At 44.6% G+C, this 13598-nt stretch overlaps 1 protein-coding gene across 2 annotated transcripts in view; it reads right to left on the bottom strand.

Moving 5' to 3' along the window:
* SLC1A1 (solute carrier family 1 member 1) overlaps window positions 1-13598 on the bottom strand; it is a 73160-nt gene that overhangs the window by 2889 nt on the left and 56673 nt on the right. Inside the window, exons 7-11 of one of the 2 annotated variants that reach the window (XM_061132902.1) lie at window positions 11118-11302; window positions 9928-10035; window positions 7977-8099; window positions 7175-7369; window positions 1472-1606 (exon numbers count right to left, since the gene is read on the bottom strand). In XM_061132902.1, coding sequence (XP_060988885.1) covers window positions 1472-1606; window positions 7175-7369; window positions 7977-8099; window positions 9928-10035; window positions 11118-11302 — 746 coding nt within the window. The remainder of the gene's footprint in view (window positions 1-1471; window positions 1607-7174; window positions 7370-7976; window positions 8100-9927; window positions 10036-11117; window positions 11303-13598) is intronic. The other variant, XM_061132903.1, reaches the window with a different exon arrangement.

Consider the following 13598-nt stretch of genomic DNA (forward strand, 5'->3'; position numbering starts at 1 on the left):
ACGGTTGCTAGGAACTGTCTATATAAATGTTCCTGTGAAAGCTACACCGGCAGGACAGAAAAGGCCAACAGTGCTCCCACATGTCCATTCTGGGTGCCCTCCTGCTATATAGAACATGGACTGAACTAGACCCTTCTGTAGACCAGCCTAGTGTCTTTTTGTTCCATGGATCAAGTTGCATCTTTGACTTCTCTGGGTGTCTTGGAAGTGAAGGTCACCAGTATTCCAGGAAGAACCAGGGAGAGGAGAGAGTGCAAATTGACCATCACCACTAGACAAAAGGCAATTGTCTCAATAGTAGGGTATCTTGGCAATAGTAGGGTATCTAAGGGGTAGGGTAACTGAAGTTGGGCCTTAAAGAACCAGCAAGCTGTTGAGGGGACCCCAGAGCAGCCTCCCAAGTGCAAAAGCTTCTCTCCTTTGGGGATGTGACTGTACCTTCAAAGCCACATGGAATGTTTCTGCTTCTCTTTCTACCATTTTTAGCTGCTACTTGCAAACTACATGGCACTGTACTCCCCAGTAAGTTCAGCTGGGTCTGAGTGAAGGCTCAATATGGAGCAGACTTTTCCCCTGATGGCCAGGGGACAGAACCAGACCCAGATACTGAAAGACCACTGTACAGAGTGGGTATCAAGGTTAAAGCCGGGAACCAGGCTCATTCTAACTTTAACCTTGGGGGTCACAAAAGGCATGTTTTTACCCAGATCTGCTGTGTTCCTTAGGGAGGCATGTGTGTGTGTGAAAGAAAGAGAGGGAATGAACTTTCGGCTTAGGTTTGAATGGTCCAACTCATTCTAATCCTAACAATTAAACTTGCTGTTAACTGAGCACATACTGCCAGCCAGACACTGTTCTGGACACACTTCTCACAATAGCTCACTTAGTCCTTACACCAACCCCATGAACTTGACAGAATCATCCCCATCTCTCAGATAATGCAGCTGGCCCCCAGAGAGGTTAGGGAATTGCTCAAGGTCAAACAGCCACTGAACCAGGATTCAAATCCCAATGAACCTTATCCTGAAGCCCTTACTTGTGTCCTGACAGTGCTGACGATCTTGGTAAAGTGGGTTGATGCTGAACTAGGTGGTTCTGAACCTATGGTGCTAACCCAGGGCTGGGATAGGCTAGGGTGGCCTGTGGGATTTGGAATGTCTGAGGCCTTGCCCAGTGTCTTCACCTTATTATTTTATGTTGTTTATCTCATCCCACACCCAGATCCTAACCTTGAGCATTATCAGGCATAATACGCTAATGAACATCACTGCCTTTATAAAATCACTGCTTGAAGTTACGAGAAGTTAATTTTTAAGCACGTTATCAGATGGCCTGGTCAGAGGGACATTAAAGCAGCAACAGATGGCTCATTAGGCAATCTGAGGAGGGGATGATGACAGACTGCAGAGTCTGCAGGGCTGGGAAGCATGCCCTCCCATCCGGCAGAGGCCGCACATTTACTCCAACTCACAGGAGCCAGTCAACAGCGATGATGAGGGTGACATCCTCCGCGGGCAGGCCCACAGCACTCAGCACAATCACCATGGTCACCAGGCCGGCCTGGGGCACACCGGCAGCTCCGATGCTGGCGGCGGTGGCAGTCACACTGTAGACAGAACACACCAGCACAAAAGGAGTTAGACACCCATTTCTCCCCTCCAGGCCCCTGGTCCACAGTGGCTAGTCCCGTGGTCTGTTACTGCTGTGTCCCAACTGGCCAGTCAGAATCTGTTCCCTGCTGAGCACCAGCTCTGCCTCATTAGGGAGTTGTGGGAGACAGAGGGGAGTGTGAGCTTTTTCCAGGGGGAGGTATGGCTCATCATTCTAATACGAGGAAGTGGAGAGGAACTGCATGGGCAGCACACAATGAATGAGCTAGAGAGGAAGGCAAGAGTTTACCAACCGAAGGTGTTAATGGAGGGCTTTATCCACCCATCTATGCATCCTTCCATCCTAAACAAGGGCAGGTACATCTCCACCTGTTTGCTTCCCCCCTTCATCCATCTACTCAGCCAAGCAATCATTTATTGAGGACCTAATATGTGGCAGGAATTTGTACTGCTTTGAAGGATGGTAGAGGGACTGGGTTAGGGGTGCGTGGGCAAGGATATTCCGGGCGAAGGCAAAGGAATGAGGCACTAGCCAAGCAGGTTTCATGTACTTCCTTTACATCACAAGACTCTTGACCTCTCTGGGAACTGCCCTTTAGAGCACTGAGTTGAGAAATAGCTATGACTCCTGTCCAAGGTACAAGTGCTTATTCCTGACGGCTCCTTTCTGTCAGTGGGTGCCCTTTGTGCAAAAGGAGGAGAGATCTGGAATCCAGAAGAGGATTTTAAAAAGGTCCCTCTCAGGTGGATAAAATGTGGCACTAGGGATATTTCTCTTTGGAATAAGCAGTTTTTCATTAGCAACATCTTCCAGATTTAAATCTGCTCATTTTGAAGAAAACTAGGGTTTGCCCTGCCCTGAAAAGTCCCTGGATTTGAATGAGCTTTGAGGGGACCTATTATATTTTCTAGACACACATTCTCATCCTTGGGCCAAGGATGCCACTGGGTTGAAAGCTGAAGATGGAGACACTGTCAGTTTAAACTAGAAGAATCCCTGATTCTATCCACAAATCCATATTCTGTGGGCTCGAAAAGCCTCAGAATTCTCACTAACCTGATTTACTGCTCATTCATCTGCCTGGTGCTGTGTCACAGACGGTATCTGAGGGCCTGGTCAAACACGGACCAGAGTTCTTTAAGTGTGGTTTCCTTCAGTGGCTGTGACCACCAATTTGCAATTAGAGATTTCTGGGGCTGTCCAAATCCCTCTAAAAGTTTTGGGCTTTTGCATAATCCTTTAGATCTGTTCTGACTTAAATAGTCTTTGGAAAAGCTAAGTTCATGTCAGTGCCGGTTGAAAACATTTAAACTGAATGCATCGGTGGGTTTTCTTTGTCAGAAGTGATTTGTGCCCCTACCCGTTGATCCTTATTGGAAGCCTCAACACATAATGGTTAACCATATCCCTATGGCTTGAGGCTGGGCTTGAAACTCAAAATCCGTTTAGTCAAAGAAAACTCTGCCCATTAGCCTTGACCTTGCTGATTAAACTTCAGCCATTTGCCTGGCTTAAGTCTGAAACTTGGAACTGTAAATCTTCAGATGGGGGTAAAAATATAAAAACCTACTTGTTCTGCTTGAATATATACTATTTTGACTTTCAAGGGTTTTCAAAGAAGAAGACACAGTAATCATTGGTAGAAAATTCTTTCCTAAGCACTGAGATCTAGATTTATGTCAGGCCATCTAACTCAGCTTTCCACACAGGACAGGGACTAGGTAGTGAACTAGAGTGAGCACAGGTTTTAGAGGCAGACAGACCCAGCTCTGCTCTTTACCAACAGCATGTCCTTAGACAGGTTAGTTCTCTGAATCTCAGTTTCTTGCCTGTGAGATGGGGAGAATATGTCTACTTTGCAGGGCCGCCGGTAAGATTAGATGAGATAAAACAGGTAAGATATCAAGTACAGCACCTGGATATAGTAGGTGCTTAAAACTGAGGCCATTTTGCTCCTTCAGCCGCTGTTACAACTACTTCTGCTAGTATTACTACTATTACAGAAATAACTACTGTTACTACTACTGCTCCTTTTTTCCTCTAAGCTCTTTCTAGGTCCCAAATCCCCTAATTATCTTGTGTTGTAAGAAAATTTATCTCATTTCCAACCAGTTGTAACCTTTGGTAAGTGAGTATTATGACAAACCATAAAACGCCATGTTTTGGGTGGATGGTGCCTGTGTTTCTTTGATGTCTAGTCCAAAAGAACCATAGAAAGAGAGAAACTATGGGTCCAAAAATCTTATAGCCATCAACCACATAAGCCACAACCGTGACTTGTAAAATGAAAAGAAAAAAAAATTGCACTGGAGACTTCCCTGGTGGTCCAGTGGCTATGAATCCACCTGCCACTGCAGGGGACGTGGGTTCCATCCCTGGTCTGGGAACCAAGATGCCACCTGCCGCGGGGCAACTAAGCCTGTGCCACAATTACTGAGCCCAAGTTCTAGAGCCCTCAGGCCATGTGGAAAGATCCTGCCAGCTGCAACCACGACCCGAGGGAGCCAAAAATAAATATTTACAAACAAAAACAAAATGACTTCTTATTTCATTCTCTCTAGAGCCAGAGAGGATTTTTAAAGTCAGTAATTACTCTGGGCCTCACAGTTGTTATTTGCTCTGGGTCAGTAGTTATCAGCAAGTTTGATTTAAAAATACAATAGAGCAGAGAGAGAGGGTTTTCATGTGATTATTTAGTCTCTGGGCCCAAAGTTTATTCCTCTAGCAGCGAGGTTAAAAAAAAAGGAAGGAGTTAGAAAGATCTAGGAGACTTACAAGTGAAGTAAAGGGAGGGAATTCATCCCCCAAATGGCAAATAACCACAAAGAACTGGCACCTCATACAGTTGCTCCCTGGAAATGAGTTCAGTACAGAGTTGGTGCCACAGGCTGAGGTGAGGGAGGTGGGAAAAGGCACTTGGAGAAGTGTAAGACCAACTGCTAGAATTACAGTGGTTGTGGAACTTTCTCAGGCATGATTCAGGGTTTTACTTTTAACATACTCTCCACTATCCAAACTAGAGAACTTCACTCATGCTCCTGGGCTCCAGCCTCCCTTAGCCACTAATACTCTTTACAGATCATGAGGCACTGGTATAGTTTCCCAGCTATGTTCCAAATGGTCTAGTTTGGACTTGTCCTCAGTTAATTTCAAGCAAACTGCAATAAATATGATTTAGGGTTGGGAAGATCTAAAAATTTACTGCACTAGAACACTGTAAGAACTTACTTTATGCCTAGGATTTATGCCTATGTCAGATGCTGAGGATGTAAGAGTGAATTAACCCTGAAAGGTTCAGATTCAGCAGTGTTTAGGCCTAGGGACCCAGGTTAGTCTTAAACTTCCACTCTAAACTAAGGGCTTCCCTGGTGGCTCAGATGGTAAAGAATCTGCCTGCAATGCAGGAGACCAGGTCCAATCCCTGGGTCAGGAAGATCCCTTGGAGAAGGGAATGGCAACCCACTCCAGTATTCTTGTCTGAAGAATTCCCTGGACAGAGGAGTCTGGTGGGCTATATAGTCCAAGGGTTGCAAAGATTTGGACATGACTTTCAAACTCAACTAAAGTCTTAGGATTATCTCTAATCCCAATTCATCACTTCAAAGGAGCACTGTCCAGTAGAATTTTCCACTATGATGGCATCTATTTCTACAGCAATAGAATCATGTCTACTCTGTCCAATTTGTGCATGTGGCTAATGGCTACCAAATTGAACAGTGCTGTTCCAGAGAAACGCCTCTGGCAAAATTCACTAATGACATTTTCACCATCTACTTGAGCAGGCAATTTCAGGCTTCACTTGACTAGAATTCTCTGCAAGATTTGACTCTGTTGACCATTTCATCCTTGAAAATCTCTCTTCTCTGGGTTTCTATGACACCATGGTTTCACGACTCTTAACCACCTTTTTATTCTCATTCTCCTCTTGGGTTCCCCCCTTTCTGCCTGCCTCTAATACTAGGATTTTCTAGGGCTCACGCATTAGTTTCTGTCTCTTCTCTACAAACTCTCCCATTCCCAACAATTGCTGAGCACTCAGTATGTAGGTACCATTCTAAGTACTTTATATGCATCATCTGACTTAATAATCACTATTTGCATAAAATGTAGGTACTATTATTATCCTCATTTTACAGATGAGAAAACAGAAGCTTAGAGAATTCAAGGTCACAGCTAATCTTGGTGAAGCAGAGTCAAACACAGATAACTGACTCACAACCCACATGCTTGATGAGCATCATCAAACTGATGACTCTGACTTCTGTATCTGCAGTCAAGACCACATTTCTCACTGTATGTTTCCACCTGGATGTCTTAAAGGATTTTCACATTCATTGTATCCAAAGGTATAAGCTGTTAATCTTCCCACCTATATTTAATTCTCTTATAGTAGTCCCTGTTCTGATAAGCACCATCCACCAATACGGGGGGGTCATCTTAGCCTTCCTCTGTCCCTCACTCTGAATTCAGTAGATGCCTCTTGAATTAATTAGCTCTTCACCCGTGGGTCAGTACCTTAATGTAGGCCTTTTCATACTTTACCTGCAGTAATCTTCTAAGTGGTCTTCCAGCTTATAGTTTCTGCCCCCATTCACATTCATCCACTAAATTAACAGTTACCTTTCTAAAATGCAATTCTTTCTATAATATGAAAGACTGTCTAAGACCCTTCCATGAGCTCCTCACACAAGTCCTTCCATGATATGATCCCTGCTTTCTTATCTCCCTATGTTCTCTACATTGTACTCTTTATGCCAGCCACACCAAATCTGTACTGTGTAACTAGGAACTAGGACACGGTTACATCAAGACCCCTGTTCAGCCTATTCCTTTTATTCAAAATGTTCTCCACTTCCTCTATCAAATTCTTACTCCTCTTCTAAGACTTAGCTAAATTTTCCTCTCTTCCAGGAAGCTTTTCCTCACCTTCCCAGGTGGGCCAACCCTTCCTTCTTTGATGCCCGCTGTGTCCCACATTCAAATCTCTATTATAGCCTTTACCATATCACTCAGCACTTATTTGAAGTGAAGTGAAGTGAAAGTCTCTCAGTCATGTCTGACTCTTTGTGGCCCAATGGACTATACAGTCCATGGAATTCTCCAGGCCAGAATACTGGAGTGGGTAGCCATTCCCTTCTCCAGGGGATCTTCCCAACCCAGGGATAGAACCCAGGTCTCCCACATTTCAGGCAGATTCTTTACCAGCTGAGTGACCAGGGAAGCCCACTTATTTAGATATCTGTACACCCAACTTATCTACCCCTTAAAAGCAGGAACTACCCCTTACTCAACCTTGATTCCTTAATACCTACTCTGTGCCTAGCATCTTGTGGGTGCACTGGGCTGAGAACACAGAGACTCCCCGGCTCTGAGACCTGATGCAGTATTACGTACCGCAGTCCTGCTGCTTGTAATACAGATGCAGTTAATCTTGGGAAGAGATTTTGTAGACCACAAAAATAAGTCTACAGCTGGACCATCCATGATCTCCCTCCACAGATGAGTTTTACTTGAGAGCAATTCCAGTTACAGAGATGAAAGTGAGTGTGACTTCATGCCCCACCTGATAGTGATGATCTGCCCAATGCTCAAGTCCAAATCATTCAACTGCGCAATAAACACGGCCGCCACTGCTTCATAGAGTGCGGTCCCATCCATGTTGATTGTAGCACCAACGGGTAACACAAATCTAGTGATCCTCTTGTCCACCCGGTTCTTCTCTTCAGCACAGCGGAAAGTGACAGGCAGTGTTGCTGAACTGTGTGATAGAAACAGAAAAGATACGATGACCTAGGAATGCTGGTCCTCAATCCCTGCCCGAAGTGACACCTCAGTTCCAAAAACTAAATCGAGAGCTCAAAGCATGATGGCACTTTTGGTAGGACCAGGAATCAGAAGTCGCTGTGCTTGTCACTGTCCCCAGCTATGACACAACCCCCTCCTGGGTTGCAGGCCCTGCCAAGAGGGCAAGAAATATCCAGCAGGGTGAAGAAATATGTGTAAGGTCAGAAACCAGGGAGATCATTTCTCAAGGGCAGTTACAAAACCCCCTCAACTGCAATCAGTGCTTCATCAGGTGAGGTGAGAACTGATTAAGGGTTGGCCCACAGACTTCTTCCAGACACCCCTCTTCTTTTAAAAATTAAAAAAAAAAAAATTTGTTTATTCATTTGGCTGTGTGGGGTCTTTTTGACAGGCAGGATCTTCGATCTTCATTGCAGCATGCTAGGTCTCTTAGTTGCAGCATGTGGGATCCAGTTCTCTGACCAGGAATTGACCCTGGGCCCCCTGCATTGAGAGCACAGAGTCTTAGACACTGGACCACCAGGGAAGTGGTGGTCCACCAGATGCCCTCTTCTGTTTACCTGGAGGAGATCATGAGAGCTGTCAGAAGAGCCTGGGCCATTCCCATGGCAAACTGGAAAGGGTTCTTTCGTACAATTATGAAATATATCAGTGGGAGAATTACAATGGAGTGGATTGCAAGCCTGTAAACAGGAGAGAGAAACAGGTTCACAGATGATACTATCTCTTCATTTTTTTTTTTTCCAAATAGCATTTGTACTCATGATATCATTCAACTTTCATTATGGTCCAGTGAGAAAGAGAACAGGAATATATGTCTCCAGTGAACACATGGGGAAGAGGAGACTCAGCAAATCAAATATCTTGTCAAAGTTGGTGGCTAAGCCAGTAGCTGAGTCCACATCTCAGAGCTCACAGAATAGTTATGTCATGCTGCCAAGCCCTGTACCTGCTTTTCCTGCTATGCGTGCTAACATGCTTTCACTTCCTTCTGCTGTTGAATTCTTACTCCTCCTCTAAGACTCAGTGAAATCTCCCCCTCCTCCTGGAAGCCTTCCCTCACCTTCCCAGGTCCAGCTAACCTTCCCCTCCCTGGTGACTCTGTGGTCAACAGTATCATAGCCGTTATCACAGCACTCAGCCCGGACCACGCCACTATCCAGCTGGACAGCACCACCATCCAAGAGGGGAGTCAGTGTGCGTAAGGAGGAAGTTATCCCTGCTCTCCTATAGTCATATTTCATGACTGACCCTGTTTTCTTTGTCATTCCTACATTCCAAACTATTCCTTGTTTCACAAACCAAAGGGCTTAAAAAATGAAACTGATTCAGCAGATGCCATGTAAATGGCAACTCAGAGTTTACAGATCAGTTACGTGAAGCTGAAATGAGAAATGGTCATTTAAAATATAGATCCTGGAGGTCAAGAAAGGGATCTTACAGACAGCCTATGGCTTAGAACTATGAGAAATTGACTTTTAGTTTTCTGTTAGGAACCTAGATAGGTTGATGGGGCAGAAACCAGCAGAACCCTCTCATTAAATAGCTCAGCATAATAAATCTCAGCCATACCATGGCCTGGACACAGCCCCTGGCCTCCAATAAGGTGCATGGTCCCACCTCCATTACTACTGGGGCCCTGGAATTTGACTCTGGCCTTCTTCTCCATTGACCAGCATGACTCTGCTTTTAGTAAACACAGATTAAGAACCGAATCCTATGCAGTGGATACTCCCCAGTGCAACTAAGTTCCAGCAGGTGAGCTGATTCCTCCCGCTGGGTGTTTGGGGGAACTGACCTATGTGAGTCAAACTAATGATGGTTAGTCATTCCCCTGGTCCATATTTCTTAGCATATGTGACATATCCTGCCCCCGGACCGACATCTGGCGGCACCATTCATAACCTATCCCACTACATCTCCCCTCAAGGAACCAATAAGTGTGCTACAGGAAATATGCACACAGCCGTCTCCTGCTTGGCACAGTTCCTACCAACCTGGAGATTCTCCAGCACCCTCTCTGATGATGCAGGGTGTGACAGTGCTTACCAGTTCCCCAACAGGGTTGGAACCAACCACCCATCCCACTCCTGCTTGCTCCAGTCCAACTTAGTTTAGGCCCTGCCTAATTTCTTTCAGGCTCAGGGTACATGGGGACTGTTCTTACTTGTTTGGTTGGTTTACATCCTTGAAGAAGGGAAGGCCAGGAGAGGGCCAAGAGAGGCTACCAGTGGGTTTTTCTCTTAAGAAATGATTTTAACACAGCTAATGAAGGCAGTGACAAAGCATGGTCCAGGCTGTTCTGCCAAGATCTGGAAATCAGCACAGTGTGATCCACCTCCAGTTCAGCTGTTAAAGGGCAGCCCTTCTCCCCACTGCTCTCTTATCCCTGAACCTCATCTTTCCCTGCCGGTGGGAAAGAAGCCAGTTTCACCAACTGAAACCCGGCCTCTCAACAGCAATTCATTGGCTCAAATGAGGTTTCAGTGTCTTCCCTTGAGTCTGACATACCCACTCAGGACGGTGGCCATGTAAAGGCCCAGTTTGCGGAATATTTCCCAGTCTTCAACTTCTATGATCTTCCCGGCAATCAGGAACAAGATACCAATTGGCATGTAGCTAGAAAGTAGGCACAAGAAAAGACATACTTCTGTCATCAAATATTTTCTCAGGGTGGAAATGCTGGGAAAGAAACAAGCCAGGGCATATACCTCGGCTTGGGGTGTGCCCTTAGCTGGGAAGGGCACAGGGTATACACAGTGAAGCTAAGGTCTCAGTTTCAGCCCAGTTGGACGACACTGGCTACAGGTTTCAGCACCCCTGTGCACCTTAAATTCTACCCACCCATGCCACCATAAGGGGCACTCTGGTCCATACCCCATGCCTTGCTCCTATGCACATACACCCTGCTGGCTGTCATGTCTGCAGGTCTCTCTCTAGCTTGACTCTCCAATCATGGCCTCTAGGCTCTTTCTAGACACAGTCATCTTGTTTCCCAGGTAGTGGTATCAGCAACAGAACCAGTTATGTAATAGCTCTGTTGTGATAGCTCTGTTTGTGGAGCTATCATTACATGCTTTGCATTGGGTTAGGTATCTCACATGCATCATGCACTTAATGTACTCCTCCCAACTCCAGGGGTAGACTTTATTATCCTTTGTAACAGATGATGAAGCTGAGGTTCAGCAGGATTAACTGAAATAACTAAGCCCTTTACTGTCACTGTCAAGGTCTATACTTCAAACCAACTTGCTGTGAGATAAGTGAGGCAGAGGTCTCCCAGGTAAGGTGGACTTTTCAGTATCTCCAGGGACAGGGCAGATGCTCAGGTGGTGCAGCTGCTATGCTTGCCTATGGCAGCTTTCATTTGGATGTATTAGGGCTCATGTGTACCTACTGTATCCCTTCTGCATGGGGCCTGATAAGGAAAGCAACCTGTGTTCTGGAAAACTCCTTCAAATTACTTCTTTAAGAGTTCTTTCTTACATAAATGCTGCTTGGTTGCAAGATGATCAAGGACCTTGGTAGAAAAGACAATGGCTGATCTCTAGACTTTCAGTAGTGAACTGAGTTCTAAGTAATATGTGGAATTATTTAATACTCTAGGGTGAGGTGAGTTGAGAAACATAAACCTTTTCCTTCTAGTTTTGAAGGGTCAGCCATCAGGGGAAGCAAGATGGCATTAACTGGTGTCTGCTCACCACATAATGATCTGAACGATTTTCATGGTTGCATCACTCAGAGCATTGAAGAAATCCACCAGAATCTGTCCCCTTTCTCCCATTTTTCCAATGACAATTCCAAAGACGAGGCAAAAGACGATCAAGCCCAGGACATTTATGCCATCTGAATACATGCCTACGACTTTGTATTCCTTTGTTTTGTTCTGTGGATCAAAACCAAGAAAATAATATTGATGCATGATTATAATCTTGTTAGAATGCATAGACCCTGAAACAGGAAGATATGATAGCCAAACAAACTAGTGACCTAGCAACAACTTGGGATCAACGAGTTTAGGAGCAAAAAAAAAAAACCACCTACGCATGTATCAAATTTTACTGCCCCCACCTCTGGCATTGAAGTTTGAAGTGTTCCCCCCACCCCCTTTCAGCAAATCCATACTTGAATATTTCTTTTTTTTTTTTTTAATATTTCTTTTGAAGAGTTCTTATTCTGGGATGTTTTAAATTTTTAATAACTTTAGGCACTTTTCAGTTATTTTAACTAGTAGTTACATTAGGAGTCTGCATAAAAAGATACAAATTAATAATGCAGGAAGCTCAAAATATTTACCAGTGCAGACATTTTTAGGACACTTTACTATCTATTTTATCCTGATAATGAACACAGGAATATTTTTTACTGCCTCTAACCTTAGATAACCAATAGGATTTTATTTTAGATAAAAATTAACCAGATATCTACTATTATGAACCATTTCTTCATTTTATCCTGGGTAAGAATAGCATGGGGACTTCCCAGGTGGCTCAGTGGTAAAGAATCTGCCTGCCAATACAGGAGATGAGGGTATAATTCCTGGGTCGGAAAGATCCCCTAGAGGAGGAAATGGCAACCCACTGCAGTATTCTTGCCTGGAGAAATCTCATGGACAGAGGAGCCTCCGTGGGCTGCAGTCCATAGGGTCACAAAGGGTTGGATACAACTGCATGTGCGTGCACGTGTATGCGCGCGCGCGCACACACACACACACACACACACACACACACACACACACACACACACACACACACACACACATGAGTAGCATGGGATATACCAAGAGATAATTCGATCCTAGTTGTGCAGCATGAGCTTAACTGAGAGATTTCACAGGAAGATAACATATTCTGAGTGGTGCAAACCAGGTTTATAAAGAATTATGTGGATGAGCCACTGGGGTACCAATTATTTCTTACTTATGATCTGACATGATCAGACACATATTTATCGAGCAGTTAGTGTGTTAACTGCATTGGCTACAGCGTAAGGTCTTAAAATGTGGCTGGATAGACAAGACTAACTGTGAGAAACATGAGCCAATGATAGCAAGATGGTGTGTAATTAACTGCACAGCCAAGCTATGAGTTACAGGCATCATGTGGAGACTGGAGACATGAATGAGGGCTGTGAAGATAGTGAAGGACAGGCCCGAGCAGCAGGCAGCCAGGAGATAAGCAGAGATCTAGAAAGCAGACTCCAGAAAAATGGTAAGGAAAGGCAGACATCATCACACACCAGGTCTCTGTACTCTACTCACCCTTTACAGCCGCCACACTAATTTAGACTTCCCTATTCTATTAGGGAGTATTCTATTTTTTCCAACTGTGATATTCATCGCTTTTCACATGAGAGCATATATCACATGTGTATTTTCTCTGTCATAATCCCAGTGCCCATCAGAGCTTGGCTCATGGAGAGTGCTCTGAAAAATCTCTGTGGAACCGTATCAAGAAGCAAGAGCAGGAATTCATTGCGGAGTTGGATCTAGATAGAATAGATTGGGCTCACCGAGAAGTAAGCTGGGAAACCAGGGAGGAGCCAGGTCATGGAGGGCTTTCTGTAGGAAAAAAGAGGGAGCTAACCGTGGCCTATTTAATGTGAATTCCTAAATCTACTGCATTTTTTTTCCCCTTAAATTTTTCCTTCCGGAGTGAAGGCAGAGTACATTCAGGAGAAATCTACTACAGGACTACAAATGTACTACTTCAGGCCAACCTGATCTAATCTCCAGCTGGAGAAAGAAATGGCAACCCATTACGGTATTCTTGCCTGGAGAATCCCATGGACAGAGGAACCTGGCAGGCTACAGTCCATGGGGTCACAAGGGTCGGACACAACTTAGTGACTAAACCACCAGAATCTCGAACAATGAAATCCTAAAAGTTCTCAGAGCCAACTGATTTCATTGATAAGTTTATGGCAAACTCCTGTTGGCAAAACCTATCCTGAACTGAGATGAGGCTACAGATAGCCTATTTTTCTTACTTAGTAGCCACACTGTAAGTTAGTTGCAGATATGTTGATGTGCTTGATTCTAGATTATTATTGCCAATTCCACTTAAAGATGTTGTATAACATATAGTATACACATCAGCTGGCCCTTCTAAAGTGAAAAACTCTGGACTCAGAATCATATTTGGACAGAGAGTTTTAAATAAGGAACTGCAGGCCTGCATTCC

This window comes from Dama dama, chromosome 29 (genome assembly GCF_033118175.1).
Source record: "Dama dama isolate Ldn47 chromosome 29, ASM3311817v1, whole genome shotgun sequence".
NCBI lineage: Eukaryota > Metazoa > Chordata > Mammalia > Artiodactyla > Cervidae > Dama > Dama dama.